The 23970-nt window shown below is 35.2% G+C and overlaps 3 protein-coding genes across 4 annotated transcripts; all 3 read left to right on the forward strand.

Moving 5' to 3' along the window:
* The first annotated feature begins 670 nt into the window (after positions 1-670).
* Positions 671-2064, forward strand: LOC112089903 (1,2-dihydroxy-3-keto-5-methylthiopentene dioxygenase 1-like). The gene is made up of 5 exons (XM_024160763.1): positions 671-700; positions 745-877; positions 1234-1328; positions 1793-1858; positions 2020-2064. The coding sequence occupies exons 1-5, from the start codon at positions 671-673 to the stop codon at positions 2062-2064; spliced, it is 369 nt and encodes a 122-aa protein (XP_024016531.1).
* A 5442-nt stretch (positions 2065-7506) lies between these two features.
* Positions 7507-8614, forward strand: LOC18026119 (EG45-like domain containing protein 2). Of its 2 annotated transcripts, XM_006409062.2 has the most exons (3): positions 7507-7806; positions 7897-8167; positions 8416-8614. In XM_006409062.2, exons 1-3 carry the CDS (start codon positions 7701-7703, stop codon positions 8420-8422), a joined length of 384 nt encoding a protein of 127 aa, XP_006409125.1. In that variant the 5' UTR covers positions 7507-7700; the 3' UTR covers positions 8423-8614. The 2 variants fall into 2 exon arrangements, with proteins under 2 accessions (XP_006409125.1, XP_024016465.1); XM_024160697.1 differs by lacking the exon at positions 8416-8614 and having other exon boundaries at positions 7897-8171.
* Positions 8615-11989: 3375 nt separating this feature from the next.
* Positions 11990-13524, forward strand: LOC18026120 (putative RING-H2 finger protein ATL49). Its single transcript, XM_006409063.2, has one exon. The coding sequence runs from the start codon at positions 11990-11992 to the stop codon at positions 13265-13267; it is 1278 nt and encodes a 425-aa protein (XP_006409126.2). The 3' UTR covers positions 13268-13524.
* Positions 13525-23970: the final 10446 nt, after the last annotated feature.

Below are 23970 nucleotides of genomic sequence, written 5' to 3' on the forward strand. Positions count from 1 at the left end.
GCCCGTTCAGCCCAGTAGCCGGATCCTCATGCAAATATATGTAATTCATAAACGTACTATACGTTTTACTTGACAAAGAGATGTACTGTAATTGTCACTTTATGTAATAAATGTCAACAAAGCAATTTTGTTTCTCATACGTCATACCTACCTCACTTTGACTAGTTTATAGGTGTTATCTGAACAAACCGAACTGATCTACGTCAAATAAAACAACTCATTCCAAAACTACTTGTAATCCAAGTTAATTCCTAATAAAATGATCTTTGTATCATTCACTCGATTTAGCCTTTAGTTAACTTCAAAACTACTAGTAGAGAAGAAGGAAATGGTTTCTCATTTACGGATGAATGTGTGAACCTTAATGTTTTATGTTTATCTTCATACTTATTTTAAATTTTGTGAATCATGAAACACATCATGATCATACATGCTGCTTCAAAGCTTTGATGTTTATATTCTTTTTTTTTTTTTTTTTTTTGCGTTGGAAGCAAGCTTAGAGTAAGTGCAACGGCGTATTCTCGTGTCGTTTCTACACATTTTAGAGCAATTAATTAAATCAAAAACACTTAAAAAAAAAGAGAGACGTCTCCAAATTAGGAGATTGGAGAAACGTATCTGGCGAGCACGTGGCGATTTGTTATTGGACCCAAAAAAAAGAAGGAAGAAAATGCATTCTCATTTTTTACCCGATAACTTTGTATTTTTTTTGCTTTCTTCGTTCTCTCCGTCGATCATCGCGAGTCGGCGATTCATCTGGATTCTTCGTCGGCGAGTGTTTCAGACGGAGGCGTCGATGTCCTCACAACCTCTGCTTGGCGGAATGAAGGAGCTTGGACCGATCGAAGCTTCTGGATCCATGTATTTGTCGGCGAAGGTAAGCAAAGAGTCAAGTGAAATTGTTTTGATTTTTGTATTTAGATTCTATGTCTGGGATGAAATGGTTTAATAAAAGGGTGTAGAGGTATCGGGTTTAGGTTGTGATTGGATATCTATGCTGATTTAGTCTGGGATGAAATGATCTTCGACTTTGGCTTTCATATCGCCTCAATGTGGAATTTTGTTTTTGCTTTGTCTGTTCTTGTATTGAGTTGTAATTCGACAAGATACACTTCTGAGCTCTATTACAAAGCTAAAGTAAACAGAACTTTTTATTAGTCTTAAACTAAGGATTTAGTTACATATACACAAGAGGAGAATTCCCTCTAACTATAGTTGTGCTGTGTTTTGCAGAGCTGGGAGTGTTATACTGGAAGTTGAACCCTGAGAATTACGAGAATGTTTTGGAAATGAGGAAGATTAGAGAAGGAAGGGGTTACGAGTACATGGTACGCAGATTATGTCTCTCTGATCCCCTTTTTTCTAACTCATGCTCACCATAAAAGTCCATTGGTGTTTCAGTTAATCTCACAATTACATTTGTATCAGTTTTAGTTAGTTTAAGTTTGGCTTCCATCTTTTTTTTTCTTTAAGTATCGATGTTTTTGTTTGATATTTGTATTAGTTTGACAAGTTCATTAACTCTGATTGTTTTGTTTATAGTTTAAGTTCTGATCGTTGGTACTTTATGGTTCCGGTAGTAATTAGTAAGCTAACCTGAACGTTGGTATTAGTTTGTCAAGTTCTTTAAATTTGTTTGTTTTCTTTATAGTTGAAGTTCATTAACTGTGATTGTCTTATCCAGGTCTTGTTTGTGTAGTTGTAGTTCATTAACTGTTGTTTCTATATGTGCTGTTTGCTAACTCTTATTTATTGTCGCCTTTGTTCTCTGCACGAGGAGTGAATGCTGCAGAATGACAGGAAGAGGAGAGAAGAAGCACATCGGCATGAAGCAATCCATGTTCACCATCCTGAAAAGGTTAGATTCAATCACTTACTAGGTAGTTGTATTAAATGGTGGGTTTAGGTAGTGTTAGATAATAAATGGAATAAGGGATTAGTTAATGTAGAAGGTAGATATCTGTCTAGTCAAGTCTAAACCCTTGTGATAAATGCTTCTTGTCTATGGTTGTGTTTAAGGTAGCCGTAGGATACTATTGTTCCCTCTTCTTCATGCTTTTATAAATTCTTCTATTTTTTCCCATTTCTTTCATCTTAGTCAAATTGTCTTCAAAGCTCACAACCTGTTCTCTCTTTCTATTCTCTCTTTCTCTTCTCTCGTTCTCATCACTTTCTATTCAACCATTATGTCTTCTCGCTTCCCATTTAACAACACCTCAAACTTTGTTGATCTTTTACAAAGTCAACAAGAGAGTGTGTCACCTTACCCAAATCCATACCCTTCATTCGAAAACCATGCCTTCGGTACCCAAGCTTCCACCGATGAAGTAGAAGAGGTTGGAGTGACGAGCAAGGTGATAAGACGACCGTGGAGTCCTGCAGAAGATACCCTTCTCATCAGTGCGTGGTTAAACACCTCGAAGGACCCGGTTGTAGCAAATGAGCAGAAAAATGGAACTTTCTGGAGTCGCATAGCTTTGTACTTCGCGGCGAGTCAAAACGGAGGAGAAGTCTGAGAGGCAGGGCAATGCAAACAAAGATGGCACAAGATTAATGATCTTGTGTGCAAGTTCTGTGGGGCTTATGGGACTGCAACAAGAGAAAGAACAAGCGGTCAAAATGAGAATGACATTCTAAAAAATGCGCATGCTATTTTCTTCAATATCCATAAGAAGAAATTCAGTATGGAACACGCTTGGAAGGAACTGAAGAACGATCAGAAGTGGTGTGATTTTTCAGCCAATAAAACCAATGGCAGCTGTAAAAGGAGGAGACCCGATGATGGAAATGCAGAGGGGAATGAAGATGGAAACAAGAATGGTGCAGCTAATCAGGGAACGGTCAGACCTCCTGGTGTTAAAGCCACAAAGGCTAAAAGTAAAAAGCTCGACGTAGTTGACGCTGTTAATGTGTTCAGCAACATGTGGGGTATGAAAAGAGAAGAATTGGTTTTGAAAAAAGAAACCCAGAAGATGGCTCTTCTTGATTCCCTTATTGCGAAGGGACCCCTCTGTGAAGAAGAAGAAGCTATGAAGATGCAGCTAATCTCCGAAATGATGCAGAATCAGTGATTTGGAACTTGGTACTTGTTTAGGCTGAATCCGTTATGTGTCTGTTATTTTTATGATTTTCAAAATCATGTTTGTGTCTGTTATGTTTCAGTTTTAGAATTGTCCGTTATGTGTTAGATGTGTTTGTTATGTTTCAGTTTCAGAATTGTCCGTTATGTGTAATGTTTTAATGTTTAAGGAGAATCTTTATTTACCTGGCTTTTAAAGTGAAAGAGTATAAAGGAAATGATGATGCTTGATTATGTATAAAGGAGAATCTTTATTTACCTGGCTTTTAAACTTATGTCTTTGTATTTCAGTGTTCAAAGTGAGTTGTGGAGACATAAAGAAAAGTAGTCACGGGTTCATCAAAGTAAAGATGCAGCTTACACAAAGAGACAACAACATGTGAGTCAATAATTCATGTCTTTGTATTTCAGTGTAGTGGAGTATTTGGCATTGTCTTTGTATTATTGTTCTTTTGGGTCCATATGTTCGGTCAATAACTCAATCTGCATTATTCTCCATCTTTCTATATATATGTACGTCTTTTTTAATACACACAATGTCCACAAACTCTTTTTCTCAATACGATCTTTTCATTCTCCTCTAAGCTATACTCTATTTTTCATTTTCATTCTGTCTTCTCAATTCCAACGCTTTTATTTTCTCGTACAAACTCTTTTATTTTCCCGTTGACACCAAATTCTCATACAAACTCTTTTATTTTCTCGTACTCCTCATAACCAAATTCTCTCATCTCGTTTATTTTCTTATGGCTTCTTCTTCCCAAACTCCCTTTGATGAAACTTATGATCAGATTTATGATCAGTTTTACGAACAAACATTCCAGAATCTCTTAATTGATTATGCTGATCAAGCAGAAGCAACCTCATCCAAGAAGAAAAGAGCTTTCATAGAAAGAAACCGAGAAGAAGGCCACACAAGATTGTGGAATGATTACTTCAGCGAAAACGCAATTTACCCCGATCACCTTTTCTGGCGACGTTTTAGGATGAACAAGGCATTGTTTTTGCGTATTGTTCATCGGCTCTTGATAACACCGTATTTTGACCACTTTTATGGATCGTTTTGAAATACTTTTTCTATGTTTTTAATTGCTTTTAAGTACTTTTATTACGTTTTTCTAGTATTTGTAGTTCCAAGACTCTTTTCAGGAAACTTAGGGAAAAGCTTAACAAAATGGATAGAAAACCAGATTTCAGCTCAGAGTCAAACCGTCAGAAGTTCACCCCTGATTGAAAGCCTTCTCACCGTCTGATCCAGCTCAAATTTGGAGACCTTAAAGATGGAAGTATCAGCTTTCCAGTGCACTTTACAGCTTGGCAATCCAACGGTTTAATCAAACGATACGCGAAGAGCAAGATGTCCCGTAAACCAGCCGGCAAGCACTTCCACCCGCGGCCAAACACTCATTCCCCCCGGTCAGAAGCATCCCGACCGTGGCCAAACACTTGTTCCCCGCGGTCACACTTGTCCCGACCGCGGCCATCAACCTCCGAGCCCAAAAAGCCCATTTCTGAAGCCCACATTTGGAGAAACCCTAAGTGACGTCCAAAGAGGTCTTGAGCACTATAAATACATGTCTTAGGAACCCTAAACAAAGGGAGATTGTGTAACCTAATACCATCTATCATTACTTCATATTTTTATTGTTTTTGCTTTAGCTTTTAGGGAGAGAGAGATTTGTTCTCTTGAACCCTTGTTCTTTATTTTTCAATTTCAGTTTCTATTATACTTATTAATACTATGTTTTTGATTTCGTTCATTATGTCTGAGTAGTTTTATTGTTGGGATTAAGGGATTTTCGATGGGGATTTATATGTTCGATGAGGATTCCATGAGCTTTTGAGCCGAATCTTTGAACTTTTTCTTCTGAATTCGTTTTTACTGCATGAGAGTAGCGTCATGAACTACAATCTGATCCAGATGCTTGATGACACGAAAGTGTTCATCAGGTATCAGATCTAGTTTGGGAGAGCAAAACAAACATAGGAGTGGAAACCTACATATGGGTGATTTGTGAATTAGGACGAGTCTTAAACATAATGCATCTCTTCTCTTCTAGGGCCAGAGTGGAAACCTACTGGTCAAGGTTGAGAGAGATAGTTGTCTATGATCACGACAGTGGCGTATTCATACGTCCGTGACTCCAGTTCGAAAAGTTTAAGCTAAGATCTTATCAAATTTACTCTCTAGCAATGTTTTGAATCGTTCGTACCCCTGAGAAAACTTCTCTGAACCCCAACGCCTTCTTTCTCATTGATTTACACCGATTTTTCTTTCAAGCTTTGGTTCAATATTGTCTTTCCTTTTTAGTTCATTTTCATTTAAGCAATTAGATATCCGTTTTTTACATTTTTAGTCATTTTTATTAAGTTTAGTTATTACGTCATTTAATTCCCGTATTCTCTTTTAAGATTTCGTTTTTGCATTTCAAACACACTACCAAACTCCCACAAAACCGTTTTGGTTCTAGACTTCCTTACTTTATACTTATTTCAAAGGCTTTTTGCAGAAAAAGATCCTCTTTCCCTGTGGATTCGATCCCTAAGTACTACAATCGATCATCTGTGCACTTGCGGCTATTGATTTCAATTAGGGTAAAACTTGACAACCCTCGACACACACACGACAGCACACATCAGCCCTCCAACGAGGTCACTTTCTTTAAACAGAGGCAAGATGCTCGGGGTAGACTTGGTCTATTGGCACTTCAGAAGTGTACAGCCGCAATTCGTCTATTGGCTTATGGCACGACACTTGATACCGTTGACGAATACCTACGCCTTGGTGCAAGTACAGCCCGTTCATGTCTGGAAAATTTTGTTGACGGAATTATAAATCTCTTTGGCGACGAGTACCTCAGAAGACCCACAGCAGACGATCTTCAACGTCTACTTTATATGGGAGAGGAGCGCGGATTTCCCGGGATGATAGGAAGCATTGACTGTATGCATTGGGAGTGGAAGAATTGTCCAACCGCTTGGAAAGGCCAGTATACACGAAGTTTTGGGAAACCCACAATAGTCTTAGAAGCGGTAGCTTCATACGGTCTCTGGATTTGGCATGCCTTTTTCGGACCGCCAGGTACCCTCAATGATATAAATGTTTTGGATCGGTCACCCGTTTTTGATGACATTATAAAAGGTCAAGCGCCGAGAGTTAATTTCTTTGTCAATGGAACGGAGTACCATTTGGCGTACTATCTGATAGATGGTATATATCCAAAATGGGCAGCTTTTGTCCAATCTATACCTAAACCACAAGGTCCAAAAGCATGTTTATTTGCTGAACGCCAAGAATCTGCCCGTAAAGATGTCGAGAGGGCTTTTGGAGTTTTGCAAGCTCGTTTCGCCATTGTCAAAAATCCGGCTTTGTTTTGGGACAAAGAAAAAATCGGAAAGATTATGAGAGCTTTTATCATACTCCACAATATGATAGTTGAAGACGAACGAGAAGGATACCGACACTTTAATGTTCAAGAATTCCAACAAGGAGAAGGAGGCGGAAGTTCTAATGTGGATTACTCGTACTCGACAAACATGGCAACAAATATTATAAATATGATGGATACCCGAAGAAAAATTCGATCACCAGATGTGCATCACAAATTAAAAGCCGATTTAGTTGAACATATCTGGCAAAAATTTGGTTAAGCTCAAAAATAAAACACAAGTTTAATGTATAATAATTTATGTTCTATTTGTTGTAATGTTTTAGTATTCAGTTTAATGTTTTAGTATTTCTTCTAATGTTGTAATGTAAAATAAAAACTGAAGTTTAATGCAAAATTTATGTTTTTATGTCAAATTGAAGTTTAATAAGAAATTTAATGTAAAATTTATGTAAAACTGAAGTTTAATGTAAAATAAAAACTGAATTTTTTTTTAAAAGTTTTTTTAAAGACCATTAAGATTTCTCCCATTGAATCATACAAAAATACAAGGTTTCTCTCTTGGGTTTCTACTACTAAAGCTATCCATTTTATTAATAAAAAAAGGGATAGAGACTCTAAATGGTTTTTCCAATTGTACATGTTCTTATAGGTCGTTCAATTTGTTAACTCAATTTGTAACACATAATTATTTTTATTTTGATGAATATTTACAATTTAGAAAAAGTTCAATATTTACATCATAAAAGTATCTAAACACAGATCGAGTTGCGTAGAGCCGCTTTGAATTACAATTCCTCATAAACTTTCACGATAATTGATACAATATATGAAAATGAACTTTGAACTTCAAACCCCCTTTAGTTTCTAGGAAATTTCCTTCGTACATTTGTGAAATACAATCCTCATCATTTATCTCTGCCAAAAAAAAAAAAAATTCAAAAAGTGAACTTTAAATTTCAAATCCTTTCTATTTCCTTGGAATTTTCCTTCATATACATCATCATATATTCATTCAACTCACCCGAAATTCTAGGTAGAGTAAGAAAAAATTGGCCCATCTGAAATCAATATACAATCAATAATGGAAGACTTAAAGTAGACCAAAGACTTTTCGTTTTTTTTTCCTCAAGTCTTTGAATCAAACAATAGATACTACATATATATAAATACTCTCTGCTGATCCCTTGCTTCATTATCTCATAAACCAGCAAGAACACTAAATAAAGAAAATGGTGCTAAAGCTTGTCATAATGGTGATAGTGTTTGCACAAATCTTAGCTCCAATCGTTGAAGCTGCTCAAGGAAGAGCTGTCTATTACAACCCTCCCTATACTAGTGCGTATATATACAATTATATATATACATATGTATCTATGTTTAATATGTTATATAAGTCATTGCTTACAAAGAAATAATGTAATCCAGGGTCTGCTTGTTCTGGAAGACAATATGAAACGATGGTGGTTGGACTCAAGAGCAATCTGTATCAAGGAGGTCGAGCTTGTGGTCGGAGGTACAGGGTTCGATGCATTGGTGCTACTTACAACTTTCCCGGAGCGTGTACCGGACGTACCGTAGTCGTCAAGGTAGTTGATTTCTGCCGGGAGCCTTGCAATGGCGACCTTAATCTCTCTCGTGACGCTTTTCAGGTCATCGCTAATACCAATGCCGGTAACATCCGCGTCGAATACACTCCGTAAGTTACATTCTTATATCTATTCATCTTCGTATCTAGGAGTCTTTGTCCTAAAATATAATAGTGAATTTCATTAAAATATATAGATCGACTGATTTTCCAAACAATATATAAAATCACTAGGCAAGATCTGAATTTTTTTTTACATCCTAATGAAAATTTGATATTCTTAATTGAAAATATATAGGCTATTTTCTGATCTGCTGCAGGATATGAAGTTTTTATTTTTTTTTGCTTGAACTTTGCAGGATATGAAGTTGATTGATTTCGTGAAGAGATGATTTCGTGGTACTATTCCAATAAATCGAATGGAACTAATAAGCTTGCTAAACTATATGTATGGATGGTCCTTTGTGCTGAAAAAAATTGTACTTCAAATAAGAATTCCAATGTTTCCTAATTAAACTTTTACGTTTATAAGATTTCTCATATTAAGGATTTATAAAATATTAAGTGAATGTTAAGAACTAATAAGCTTGCTAAACTATATGTAAGGATTTATAAAATATAAAATATTAAGTGAAGTGAACACTGAAAGACCAAGAAGTAGGACACTTTACGGAGTCAAACCAACCATGCTCGACACAATCTAAAGTAGATTTTTAAAAGTAAACCTCTGGTTTTCGACTTTGACTACAGTGTACACATTGGTGTTTAATTGAGTTTTCTCACAGTGCCCCCATATGCATAGAAAAAGCCTGACATTTATTTTATCGGTTTCATTTTAAATGTTCATATATAAATTCTAAACATCAAACAAAAATTTAAATGTTTAGTATATTTTTTTATCAATTTGATTTCATTTTCAAATATAAATCTACAATCTTATTGATCTCTCTAATAATTTGATTTAAGTTAATGAAGATAAAATAATATTTTTTTTGAATTCTGCATAAAGGAAACCATAAAATGACACTGGTTTTGAACAAGACAGAGCTTTTTTTATATAAAAAAATAAGATAGTGTATGTGGCTAGATGTTGGGATCTTAGCTTTTTAAGGTTCTTTTTTTTCGAATTTTAGTAAAAGGCAAAATAATTTTGATAGATGGTTAACCAATTACAGATAATTACCTTACCAAATTCAGATGAATAATTAATAAATATATAAAAACTGAATCAGAAGTTCAAACCGTGTATGACTAAAAAAAAATCTTAAACCTATATCTATGTCGAAGTTCATAGGTTAAAATTAAACAAATGTGTATCCATTTTTTTTTTTGGTTTAAGTATGAGTGGGCTTGTTAAAAAAATGAATGAATGGGCTTTCTTGCCATCCTCTCCTAGAATCAAGCTAACAAAAATCTCTTTTTTTTGTTAGAAAACAAAAATTTATTTTTAAACTTTTCAGTTAACTAATTTATAGTAATGGTCCTTCAGTTCATGAGTTTGAATTTGAAGTTTGAACTAATGTCTGAAGTTGACCTACCAACATAAATTTTACGATGCCTACCAAATTCCATCTTGGCTGATTCGCCTCTATATATTTTTTAATATGTGAAGTTAATGATGGACTAGTATTAATTACTAGTAGAAAGTACTCTATAGGTTACCAATAAATGATGGAACCCGAGCAAGTAAAATACTTATAGTACTCCGTCTTAATTAAAAGTATACTAATACGAAGTTTGAAATTTACTCATTTGATCAGAAAATCTTTAAAATCCCACTTAGTATGTTCTATCATATTGTTAGAATGATCGATAATTTCTACTTTTTAGCTTAAAAAATGAGATAATTTCTACTTGCATAATTATGGAAAAAAGATTATTTGAAGAGAAAAAGAAACTCTATTCTTTTTGACAAATTGTTGGATTTTGGTTCTACTTACGTTCAGCAATTATCCTCGGTTTGAAATTGTGTACCATGGTAAATTAACACGCAAAACTAGAAAACAAAATGATTAAAATAAAATATTGGAAGGATGTACGTATCTTTAAGCCTTTTATGTATATTGTTCTACTAATTAAGCATATACTAATAGATTAAAAATGCACAAGACCAAATTTTCCTCGAGTCATAACCGAACCTTCTTGCATGTCGACTTCCTGTTTCCTCTCTCTCTCTCTCTCGTGTCCCTTAGAATGTTTGTTAACTGCCTAAAATTATGAAACGTAATTCATTTAATTTCGTTCTATAGATAACAATAGCTCTTTTCAAGAGAAACAAAAAAGTCTATTAGTTTCTTGGATGAAGGTTTTTGTTTGTCTTATATATATTTATAAATTTTAATTTGATTATCTTATTACATATGACTAGCGAATATATCTCATTGCAGTATTTGGAAACAAGACAATAGCTTTTCCACGGACAAATCTACAACATACATCTTTATTTATATACCACAAGGAAAGGATCCATCATAGATAGTTCTACTTATTTATACATGTACCACACTAACGATAGACATATATATTTTTAACATGCACGACCATGAAGAACTGTCCTATTTGTACCACGCTCAAAATCTCAAGTAAGATTTTCTTTAATAATCTGCATAACTTCAAATTTTATAAGAATCCCCATACTTGATGTAGAAGTACATTAACAAACTTGCATGTGATTTTTATTTTTCTTTTTTTAAATCTTCCAATCAAACAAAGATATGTCAAATAAATGCGTGGTCCGAATCAAATCTTTTTTTGCTTTCCTCGACATTGCTTTTCCATTTTCTAGGCTCCACCTAAGTTTGCAGAGATAACACTTACAAAGACCAGAGCCGCCGTGCGTGTTATCCCTTAACACCTGAGGCCTTTTGAATCTTGAAGTGTTGAGTAACCCTCGATATTTTACACTCTAAAATCTCACGTTTTACCAGATTTGACAACGGATCTCCCGCAAAAATTGAAGTCAGAACTATCACTCATTCCGTAGTATGGATCTTTGACTCTTTCTGCAGTCGCTTGGTCTTATGTGATTATGTCTAATTTGATAGAATCTTGAAGACATCATCCCCGTCGTCCCATACGTGCTTTTACCAGTTATTCATGCCTCATGAATAGTTTCAACCAGTTTTTTTTTGGTTAAAAGTTTCAACCAGTTTAAAGTATATAGAGGCGATTGCTTAATTAATGACGACACAACGTCATAGTTTTTCACTTAATGTCACGATGAGTATTGACTACTATAAAAGAGGTAATGGTTTGGTGGAAAGATATCAAAAATATCCAGCACAGAATTTTAAGGCAATGTTATTTTGAATTCAAACTAGGAAATTTAATATAATACAAGTTAAAATGTCAGAAAAATGTTTTTTTTTTTTTTCTTTCATATGGATTGTAAAGTTTTTGTATTGTTTGTCACTTTGTCCGGTTGGATTTAACATGGATGGCTGGAGTTTTTGGTTATAAAATCATAAGATATTATTATTCATGATGCATGAAGGAAAATGATTTTATCAGTCTCTTTATTTAAAGAAATGTTTCGTTGACTTTCCATTTCTCTACGTAATTTAATAATATGATCCAAATCCCATTAATTTCTGGAATTTTTAAAAATGTTTAAAGACACTCTTCTTGCCTCCTTGGTGTAAGAAAAAATAAATATAAAATGAACGAAAAAAAAATTTCATCTGTCACCATCAATGGTCCAACCTGTAATTCTCTTAATCATCACTCTGTCTCATAAATTTCAAAAAAAACTCTGAGCTCAAACTTTCTTTCTCTTCTTTCAATTTTCAAGAGAAACCAAAATCTCTGTTTTTTGTGTTTTTTTTTTCTCCCCCGAGAAAATTTTCTGGTCGCTTGCAATATCTGAAACCCACCAGAAAAGCTTAAGTTTTGATAAGTTCTTCCACCTTCTTTCAACCTATCTCTATCCCACCCATGAAATTTTCTCGGGAAAACATGAACTTGATTTTCCCGGAAATCAAATCAACCCAGAATTTCATCTCCCCTTCACCACCACCACCACTCCGATCAAACTCAAGCTTCGATTTTAGCAGCAAAATCAGCCCAAACATCCTCATGATAATCATAATCCTCTCGATCATCTTCTTCATCTCCGGTCTCATCCACATCCTCGTCAAATTCCTCCTCACACCATCGTCTCAAAACAGAGATGATTACTTCGACAACAACGTCACAGCTTTTCAAGGCCAGCTTCAACAGCTTTTCCACCTCCACGATTCCGGCGTCGACCAATCATTAATCGACACGTTACCCGTTTTCCACTACAGATCCATCGTCGGCTTCAAAATCTCACCTTTCGATTGTCCCATTTGTCTCTGCGAGTTCGAAACAGAGGACAAGCTTAGACTCTTGCCTAAATGCAGCCACGCCTTTCACGTTAATTGTATCGACACCTGGCTCCTCTCTCACTCGACTTGTCCCCTTTGTAGATCCAATCTCCTCCTCTCTGATTTCTCATCTCACCACAGTCTAAGCTCCTCGTATCTCCTTGTTCGTGAATCAGCGAGTGAGCAAAGCTCGAGAGATATGATAGTTCATATTCCTGAAGCTAATGATCTCGGGTCGACCCGTTTTGGGTCGGGTCGTAAATTATGTGACCCGGATGGTGAATTGGATGGTTTAGATGAAAAGTTTGTTCCTTTACAAGTTAAGCTAGGGAAGTTTAGGAACATTGATCATGTTGGTGAAGGAAGTGAGAACAAGAATTGCATTGTTGGTAATAGTAGCAATGTAGATGAAAGGAGGTGCTTCTCAATGGGATCATATGAGTATATTATGGACCAAGAAGCTACACTTAAGGTTCACGTTTCGACCAAGAAACTATCCGACAAAGACCGTCGCTTTCCCGGGCATAGGGTAGTTATGTCCGAATGCGGTTTTGATCCAACGGTTAAGGAAATTGGGAAGAGTGTTGTGGAAACAGAGAGCTTTTCTTTGTCGAAAATTTGGCTTAGGGGTAAAAAGGAGAAGCAAAAGGGTACTACTAGTGCTAGAGATCATGACTGTTCTTCTGCGTCTTCCTCTTCAATCCGATTTCCGAAGAATGGGATCTGTACCGATGAAGAGAATCAAAAGAGCGAAAATTCGGAATCTTTGGATACGAAAACGCCATCTTTTGCTAGGAGGACCATGATTTGGCTTGCAGGGAGACAAAACATGGTTGTTCATCCTTCTTCTACATCACGCGTCTAGTTTTTAATTTGTTTCTCTTGTTAACTTTTTATTCTTTCTTGACAACTGTGTTTGAAGATTTTAGAGTATTATTAAGTGTTGACATTAGAGAGAAAGTAGATGAAAAGTGGGAGCTAATCTCTAGGGTTCTTAACTTATTAGTCACATTGAAAATTTGGTGGGTCTGCAAACAGTGGACGCATTGTTGTAATTCTTGATGTATGACCAACAATTATTAGTCAACCTTGTTTCTTAAAAGATGACCCTTTCTACGTAAATAAGTAATTGGAGACAGGAATGTGAAAAAAGCTACATATCTATTATGGAGTATAAAGACTAAGCGCTCATACTTTTCACATCTCAGCTTCCACATCAGCAAAAACAAGCTAATTAAGCATTAAGCAAGCCACATTTCTTAAGCTACAAATTTAAGTCATGACAAAACGTTCCATATTCTAATCTTTGATTTTGACTGTATAATACATAATTATTAAAGTTTTGACAGTCATGGCTCAGTGATGTCTATATATTAATCAAACATCGCATGTTCATTATTGCTCAGTGTTTTTTTATTGTTCTCATATTTGATCATTGCTTTTTAGCGGATGGATTATATATACACGAGACAAAATATCTCATTATAAGTCTTTTTGTATTCTTACTAACAATGCTTATATAGCTAACAATTTCAAAGAGGTATGTAACCAAAAACTAGCTATAGCTTTGTAAATTGGTTGTATATGATAATGTGTCTTAGTATTCTTCCATGCAAATGTTTGGAGCTAATTTTCAATAACTATGAAAAGTTGCACAAGTTGCAGAGATGGACAAGTTGGTACTTCCGTACTTGGTAATATGATTCGAAATGAAAAAAAAAAAAAACTGTGTTTTGCGAGGTTAGACTGCAACAATGTTCCTGGTGATAATGCATTGGGGGGTCTGAGAATGAAGTGGTTCACACATCTGAAACCGTAGCTGATGTTGTGAGCTGTCAACCTCCTGACATGGTGATGGAGCTGGCTGGGGTTAAGTAAAAATGAAAAATGTTGTGTTTTTTTGTGTGATGATAGGACTTAAAAAAGAAGTGAATTTTCTGATCAAAGAGGAAAACAGAATATGTAGAGAGGAGAAGCTGATTTTGGAACAGTAATTCAAGATGGTCGCCTTCTTCACATCATAGCTATATATAAAAAAAAGTAATTCTGATGAGAGAAGGAGCAACGGTTGAAGATTATAAGTACTTTACCAAAAGGGTTCGATAGGGTTTAAAGAGAGTGGAAAGATGTTAAAGGTTCACGAGAAAGAACTTAAGAGAATCCTTTGGCCAGAATTGCTTATAATGGATATATATTCATGCTAGATACCTCTTTATCAATAATCCTAAATGACCAACCAATATGAGAAAATCAAAGTAAATAAACAAGATGAAAATAAAACCAAAAATCAGTTCAATTAGAATAGGTTAATTTTCTACATCTTATAATAATATATTAATATGGTTCAATTACACTATGTTAAAATATGTATTATATATATATATATATAGAAAATCACATATATTAAAAAAAACCCGCGTGTCAACGTGGGTATTCAGCTAGTTTTGATAATTACTTAAGCTAAAGTAGGTTCTTTTTTTAGTTTATCACTAACGAGAAATCGTTGAAACTGATATATATATATATATGTATATAATATGTTAAAGATAAATAACCATATTAGCATGATTCTAAATTGTTTATACTTCAAATTTCTTGATATTTGAAAATATATTAAGTAATATCTAAGCGAACATAAATAAAATATAAACATAAATAAAATATAAGGAAAACAAAAATAAAATTAAGAAAAATATAAGCAAAATTTTTAAAAATAAGAAGAAAAACATAATTAAAATTTTGCTTATATTTTGCTTATTATTTTACACAAACCAATTTTTTTACACAAACCTAAGATTTTTTGTAGTGGTTTAATTCTAGTAAGAACTTCTGACATTCGCAACCGAGTGATACACAACACCAAGAAATTGAGTACAGCTAAACACTTCGCCAACGCCAATTTGTTGTGTTTAAAATCCGACGATAGTCTGAAAAAATCAAGAACAAGTAATCTAATATGGCAGAAGAAGATTTAGCGTAGACCCCGACTTGGGCAGTGACTGCTTCTCCATAGCTAGAATTACTATAACCGGCAGTGCAGCTTTTCAATAGTATAATGCATTGAAGCAGGGCAGATCTAGATAATTTAATCAATGGGGGGTAATAGCCAATTTCAATTTAATCAGTGAAAATGAGATTTTTTGGGCTTTACCTAGAAAAAAATTGTGTAGGGGCAATATTTTAATTTTTAATGGTGGCATAATTTATTTTTGCTAAACGAGTATTAATAAAAAAAAAATTGAGTGGTGGCATGATTCATTGCAGCGCATCTTATTTGTAGAGAGTGTTAACAAATTACCTGACTCCAATAACAGCATGAAATCCTCCTCCAACGATCTCATTACGTATTTTTGGAAGTTAAATTGTCTTCCTAGACCAAGAGAAAGTAGGTTCTTTTTTTTAGTTTATCACTAACGAGAAATCGTTGAAATTGATATATATATATATATATATATATAAATAGTATGTTAAAGATAAATAACCATATTAGCATGATTCTAAATTGTTTATACTTAATCTTTCTTGATATTTGAAAAATATTAAGTAATATCTAAGCAAACGTAAATAAAATATAAGGAAAACATAAGCAAAATATAAGCAAATTTTTTTTTTTAAATAGAAGAAAAACATAATTAAAATTTTGCTTATATTTTGCTTATTATTTTACACAAACCAATTTTTTTACACAAACCTAAGGTTTTTTGTAGTGGTTTCTAATTCTAGTAAGAACTTCCGACATTCGCAACCGAGTGATACACAACACCAAGAAATTGAGTACAGCTAAACACTACGCCAACGCCACTTATTTATTGTGTTTAAAATCCGACGATAGTCTGAGAAATCCAAGAACAAGTAATCTAATATGGCAGAAGAAGATTTAGCACAGACCCCGACTTGGGCAGTGACTACTTCTCCATAGCTAGAATTACTATAACCGGCAGTGCTGCTTTTCCATAGTACAATGCATTGAAGCAGGGGCGGATCTAGATAATTTAATCAATGAGGGTAATAATCAATTTCAATTTAATCAGTGAAAAATGAGATTTTTTGGGCTTAACCTGAAAAAAAAAATTGTGTAAGGACTATTTTAATTTTTAATGGTGGCATGATTTATTTTTGTTAAACAAGTATTAATAAAAAAAAATTGAGTGGTGGCATGATTCATTGCAGCGCATTAAATCATTCTTGTTTGTAGAGAATGTTAACAAATTACCTGACTCCAACAACCAGCATGAAATCCTCCTCCAACGATCTCATTATGTATTTTTGGAAGTTAAATTGTCTTCCTAGACCAAGATGAACCTTCATAAAGCACAGCATATAGACTCTTAATTAGCAAAAACGACGCGATACTAAATCGACAAATGTTATTTGTAAGGTGAAAAACTCAGAGTGATGAATCCATTTCGCAGTATCAAATAGTCAATTTTCCCAACAGATTTGAAAAACTGTCTGAAGAAACACCTCTGAAAGTGAAAGCATTGTATTAACCGAAAGTGAGTAGTCCTTACAATAGTTATTTGAAATTGACTAAGCATGGAGAGAGTATAACCAATAGGGTGATAGTTCTTACAATATAGAAAAAGAAAGTCCAGAAACTAGGGTGCACTCTTAGAAAAGACGTTTCTTGAGTTAGCCTAAATCTGGAAGTATGTGTAAGCAAGAACAGAGAACACATAGAGTCAATAATGAGAGCTCAAGAAACCACAAAGACAAAGAAGATGTGATCACCTGTTGAAAACTCGTAATCGTGGGATGATGTGTCTTTCTGCTAATGCTTCCATATAGAAAAGACCCATACATATTCTTTAATATTACTGAAAAAATAAGGCTGATAATGTCCAAAGAAACGAATTGGGGTCGATGACTTTAAAAATTAAGCACATGCTTCAGAAAATAAGGCTGATAATGATAACAAAAATCTCACCTCTTTGCATCTTTTGGAAGATGATACATCTCCTGATATGAATCTGTGCTCAAACCACATGAGCTTCCTGTGACCTTCCCCTTTGTCATCTTTCTCATCTTTCCAATATGGATGAGGAGGGCATGGGTGTTGGATAAGCTTTGCTTAAGGCCTAAGACTTCTAACAAGTCTGTTAGAAGAAAAAGGAAAGATTCAAGTATTTCCATATTAGATTATGAGTTATCTAGTTCTAATAGGAAAAAGAAAAGTAGTTAGCAAAGTTATGTTAACACTATAAATAAATCTTTGATGAAGTTGCATTGAAGACTTGAGAAAGAGTTGTGTTGATATTTAGTTTTTGAGCAAGTTTTCTAATCATTAATACAAACGAGATTTCATATAAAGTGTTTATACGACTATATTTAGTATCAGCGCTTGAGTTAGAAGCGATCCAAACCCTAGTCGAGTAAACACGAAGATCATACAATACACAAAGATGGGAGACATTGTACGTATGACTCAAACGAAGGAAACAACTCCGATCTCAATCCAATGTCCCATGTTAACGTCAACAAACTACACGGTATGGGCCGTGAAGATGAGGGTTCTACTGCGAATCAATAAGGTGTGGGAGACGATTGAACCAGGTTCAACCGATGCCAATAAGAACGATATTGCAACAGGTTTATTGTTTTAAGCTATTCTGGAGGTTCTTATCTTGCAAGTCGGCGAGCAGGACTCTCCAAAAGGAATCTGGGACGCGATCAAAGTACGACACATAGGATTGGATCGTGTCAAGGAAGCTCGACTCCAAACCCTAATGTTCGAATTCGAAAGAATGAAGATAAAAGATTCGGACACCATAGATAAATTTGCGGGAAAGTTATCGGAGCTAACCTCAAAAGCAGCTTCTCTTGGACAAAAAATTGAAGAACCAAAATTAGTAAACAACTTTCTCAATAGTTTGCCAAGACACAAGTTGATCCACATTGTAGCCTCACTTGAGCAGGTCCTGGATTTGAAAACAACAAGCTTCGAAGATATAATAGGGAGACTCAAAGCCTACAAAGAAAGAATTCTTGATTCTGAGAATCACGAAGATACACAGGGGAAGCTGCTATACACAAACTTGGAACAACAAACCAGTTCCAGCTCAATAGGGAAAGGACATGGAAGAGGAGGCAGAGGAAACAGAGGACGAAGCAGAGGAGGAAGATTTAACTCGCAAGATCAATTAACAAACCAGAACGATCAAAATCAAGAAAAAGAGAAGAAGGATAGATCAGAGATTATTTGTTATCGATGCGATAAACCTGGACACTTTGCCTCTGTATATCCAGAAAAAACACAAAGAACAGAACAAACAAATAAAGTGGAGACAGAAGAAGCTGATGCAGCACTTTATATGCATGAAGTTGTGTTCCTAAACAAAGAGAAACTGATTCCGAAGAACTTTGAGACAAACAAAGACAAAGATGGAGTCTGGTATCTCGACAATGGAGCAAGTAACCACATGACAGGCAACACGGATTACTTCTCCGAGCTCAACAAGAATATCAAATGCAAAGTCAAGTTTGGTGATGGATCTTGTGTGGAAATAGGAGGGAAAGGATCCATTATTTTAAAAGGCAAGACCGGTGAACAAAGACTTGTCAATGATATCTACTACATCCCTGACCTGAAGAGAAACATCCTGAGTTTAGGACAAGCTACATCACTGATATCTCACCAATCACATGGTGTTCGCAAAAGCAGGAAACAGATACACTTTCAACCTGTGAGGCAGAGTTTATGGCAGAAACAGACGCGGCTAGACAAGCAATATGGCTCCAAGAACTCTTAAGTGAGATTACAGGATGGAAGACTGACCAAGGTATCATAAAGATTGATAACCAATCTTCTCTCACTAGGAATCTAGTGTTTCACGGAAGGAGTAAGCACATTCACAAGCGCTACCACTTCATCAGAGAATGCATTGAGAATGATCTAGTTGATGTGGAGCATGTACCTGGAGTGGAACAAAGGCTGACATTATAATCAAAGCATTGACAAGGATTAAGTTTACTGAGATGAGGAGCTTGATCGGTGTTCAAGACATTTCCAAGACTAATTCAAAGCTTAAGAGGGAGAATATTGGATAAGCTTTTCTGAAGGCCCAAGACTTCTAACAAGTCGGTTAGAAGGAAAAGGAAATATTCAAGTATTTCCATATTAGATTAAGAGTTATCTAGTTCTAATAGGAAAAAAAAAGTAGTTAGCAAAGTTAAATAGGTCTTTGATGAAGTTGAATTAGAGACTTGAGAAATATTTGTGTTGATGTTTAGTTTTTGAGCAAATTTTCTAATCATTAATACAAAGAGATTTCATATAAAGTGTTTATGCGACTATAACGGGAGCATCGTATGAGCAGCAGGTGATGGGACACAAATCTTCAAACTGCATTTTTCACCGAAAGTCAGGAGCAAGGAGATGAATCCAAGAATCATCAGTTCTGCAACATAGAGGAAACAATATATATTGAGAACTTAAAATGGAAAATTTCAATGTCTCTTAACTTGAAACAAGATTCAGATTCAATTCGATCACCTGATTTAAAATTTCGTAAAAGCATAAAAAAGGCTCTCTTGTGGCGGTCCCATATAACCTAAATCAAGAACAAGTTGACTTCAAGTCAAATACTAAATTTTATTATGAATTTAAACCCAAAATCTAAAAGATAAAGATAGTTTCATTTCTCGAATCAAAGAGAACTTAATCCCAAAATAAAGTGCTCAAATTTCAACATTAAGCCAAAAGAACAGATTTATCATACATATGCGCTATAGTCACAGGTCTTAAAGGACAGTGGGGACCATTGTATGGCCACCCCAAGCTTCTCCACATTTTTCTTGGGCCTTTTATTCCACGACTCAGGCCTTAACATATTTTGGCCTTATGGCCTTAAGATGTATTGGCCTTATAATGATAATCCCTAAGCTACTATGCAAGAGCACAGATGTGCAATTGTAGTATGTAGGGGTCGAACCACAGAGACGAGAGATTCGCTCAATAAACCTATTAGAAATTGAATTACTCTAAGCAGATTAATAAGAAGCAAATAGCGATGCAAATAAAGAAAAACGAATGCAGTAAAAACATTTGTAAAGTTCAGATGGGTGGAGATTAGGTCTAGGGCGTTTCTCAGGAAATCAATGAATGCAGAACAATCGATTAATCAGGGTTCAGGTTTAAGCACGGTTCTTGAACTCGAATCACAAAATTATAATTAACCAACTTCCGTTGTGAGAATTATCTAAGTTAAAATCCTAGAAATTCAAATTCCTTTGCAAACCCTAAATTTTTAAACCAGCTTTAATGCACAAGTTCGATATGTTCACAAAGCATCTAAACCAAATTCCTTTGCGAATACCTACTTTGCTCACCCTAGGTTCTTTCCAGTTATTCAATTACACTTCCGTGTCAATCAATTAACCTAAGATCTAAGTTCTAGGTGGCCAGTCCTGAATTAGCTTTAAGAACAACCTATGGTGAAGAACTAATCAGATTATAAACCCTAATCAACCAATCAATCTAACATCTAAAGAAATCCTTTATGAGAACCCTAAACCTAACAAGCAAACTACTCAGACATGGAGATTAAATCAATAAACATGAATGGATAGATTGCAGAAAGCAGTAAATAGATTAATAAACAGTGGTTCGAAATCTTCTCTCTCTGGAACAGAATTTCAGACTTGTCTCCCCAAAGCTCTCAAAAACAAGATTTCTCTCTCAGAAAATCTAAGGTATCGATATAAGGTGGCTAAAAACCCTATTTATAACTTAAAACACATTTTGGGCTTCCTTGTAATTATTGGAGACTTTTGGGCCCAACTCCTTCTTCAAACAGGAAACAAATCACGTTTTCCTTATTTATTTGACAAGTGTCGAGCATCACTCTCTATGGTGTCGAGCGACACTAAAGCACAAAATCCATCCTTGACGAATTTGATCCTGATTCAGCTCCAAAGTGCTCCAAAGTCTCCAGTTAAGCTCTAAACGTACCTATGACCTGAAAAGACTCCAAAAGACTCGAAAAACACTAGAAAGACTCTATAAATAAGACATATACCATGGTTAAAAACCATAAAAACCATGATATATCAAATGATCAATAATCATTAGGAAAAAAATCGCATAACAATTTAGGCCTTTAGTAGCTCTTTTAACCGATACTAAGTTGGAAGTGAATTTAGGTACAAAAAATGCTTCATTATTCTTGTTAAACAAATTCAATTTACCAGTTCCTTCTATAGGAATTCCATCACCATTAGCTATTACCACTTTAACTAAAGCAGGTTTTATGTTGTTTGAGAGCTTAGGATTACTAATCATGTGATGAGAAGCTCCTGAATCTACAACTAGAGTGCTACTAGGTTTATGGGAAAAGAAGGTGATATCGGATTGTTTAGAAGCAAAAGTCTTGATAAGTGCCTCTAGATCGCTTTTCTTCACAAACTCCACAGATGCATTCATAGCCACCTCTCCTCCTGAAGTAGATCCGCTTGCGGTTTCTTGAGAAAGATTGGCCCGAGAGCCCTTGAAATTTTTGGGCTTAAGGTGAGGATAGAGGATTCAGCATTTCTCCTTGGAGTGACCTTTCTTCTTGCAGTGGTCACACACCCAAGACTTTTTTTCCTCTGGTTTGGACACTCCTTTGTTGGCTGAGATGAACTCTCTATTCTTGAAGAGACCGATGGAACTCTGCTTCTTTTGGATCCTGGCACATACATCTTCGAGACTTGGGAGCTCATCCTCTCTCAAAATGTGTTTGATGAGATCGTTGAAGGTGGGATTCAAGGTGAGGAGAAGCCCAAACACCTTGTCTTGCTCGTGTCTTTCATTAAGGATCTTGGGATCCAAGGTGCTCGGCCTCAACATTTCTAGTTCGACCCACAAAGATTTAAACTTTCCAATGTGTTTGGTGAACTCCATGTCTTCCTGACTTAGATTGTTGATAGCTTTTTGACGTCAAAGACTCTGCTCAGGTTTGTATCGTTTCCAAACACATTCTTGAGAGTTTCCCAAAGAGACTTAGCTGTCTCACAGTTGGAGTAAACTTCAAGAATCGACGGCTCAAGGGAGTTTTGAATGAGACCAAGAACAGTCTGGTCTTCTTGAAACCACTTAGCTTCTTTGGCCTTGGCTTCTTCACTCTTTGTATCGCCTTTGGTGTCTTCTTCTTCTGGTGTTTTTCCTCCAAGACATCACTCCAGAGACCTCGACCACACAAGGCTGTTTTTGTGGTTCTTGTCCACAACAGATAGTTTCCTCCTTTGAGGATAACAGGAATGACAATTGGCTTGGAATTTTCAGTAGATAGAGTGCAAGAACTCATTTTTGATGTTCAAGAAATGGAGATAGTATGAAGATTAAAATGAAGATTAAGAACAGAGAGTAAACAAGAACCAATTATGAGAAGATGAAGAAGTGTTTAGAGAATTTTAGAGAATAAAGAGAATGAAGATTAGTGACTAAACGCTCAGGACATGAGCTCTGATAGTATTTTAAATTTTATTAATGCGAAATTAAGAGATTAATTAGGAGAGAAATAGAGAAATTAAGAGAAATAGTTTGAATAAGTCTCAAATATGTGTGTATTATTCATTCTTGGTGGAATACATTTTTAGAGAGACAAAGGAGACTCTAGGTCTAGGTTACAAGAGAATAAGACAAATTAAGTAGTTAGACACAAAGAATCACGTGTAGAGGTAAGAAGATGCTCTCTGATCCCTACGATGATAGCAACGGCTCCCAACATCATATTGACCATGCATGAGCCACGTCTTGGAGAGGAGGGGACCATTGTACGGACTGCTCCTCATTTCACCGAGTCTCAGACATCTCTCTTGGGCCTCTAAACATTATCTTTAGCCTTAATTCTTATTCTGGCCATATGTAAACACATCTTGGCATATACTTGATCAATAGTAGACTTTTAAATGTGGAAGGAGAGGCATCATTGATATGTTTTCTTATTCTTTTAGATACACGTGAACTCTCCTATGAAAATCAGAAAACTGAAACTCTGATTAGGAAAAATCATATTCTGAACCAAAGTGGCACTATATTGACAAGAGAGAGTTCTGATCTTACAAATAGGAATTAGAGATTCTTAAATGTGGAAGGAGATGCATAAATTATATGTATTTTTATTCCTTTGGATTCACCTAAACTCTCCTATGAAAATCAGAAAACTGAAACTCTGTTTAGGAAAAGTCATATTCTCATCCAAAATGGCACTATATTGACAAGTGGGAGCTCTGATCTTACAAATATAAAGTAGACACTCATATATGTGGAAGAGATGCATCATTTACATGTATTCTTATTCATTTGGATTCGCCTAAACTTTCTTATGAAAATCAGAAAACGGAGACTCTGTTTAGGAAAAATCATATTCTGATCCAAAAAGGCATTATAGTGACATAGGAGTTCTGAGCTTACAAATATAAAGTAAAAACTCTTAAATGTGGAAGGAAATGCATCATTTAGATGTAATTTATTCATTTGGATACACCTAAAATTTCCTATGAAAATAAGAAAACTGGGATTCTATTTAAAAAAAATCATATTTGATCCAAAATAGCATAGTATTGACAAAAGGGAGTTCTAAACTTAGA

This window comes from Eutrema salsugineum, unplaced genomic scaffold, assembly GCF_000478725.1.
Source record: "Eutrema salsugineum unplaced genomic scaffold, Eutsalg1_0 scaffold_11, whole genome shotgun sequence".
NCBI classification, from domain to species: Eukaryota; Viridiplantae; Streptophyta; class Magnoliopsida; order Brassicales; family Brassicaceae; genus Eutrema; species Eutrema salsugineum.

Coding starts and splice junctions, on each gene's coding strand:
- LOC18026119 (XM_006409062.2), top strand. CDS start 7,701: ATGGTGCTAAAGCTTGTCATAATGGTGATAGTGTTTGCACAAATCTTA. Junction 7,807..7,896: donor TTACAACCCTCCCTATACTA/GTGCGTATATAT, acceptor AATGTAATCCAG/GGTCTGCTTGTTCTGGAAGA.
- LOC112089903 (XM_024160763.1), top strand. CDS start 671: ATGCATTCTCATTTTTTACCCGATAACTTT. Junction 878..1,233: donor CCATGTATTTGTCGGCGAAG/GTAAGCAAAGAG, acceptor TGTGTTTTGCAG/AGCTGGGAGTGTTATACTGG. Junction 1,859..2,019: donor ATGTTCACCATCCTGAAAAG/GTTAGATTCAAT, acceptor GTTGTGTTTAAG/GTAGCCGTAGGATACTATTG.
- LOC18026120 (XM_006409063.2), top strand. CDS start 11,990: ATGAAATTTTCTCGGGAAAACATGAACTTGATTTTCCCGGAAATCAAA.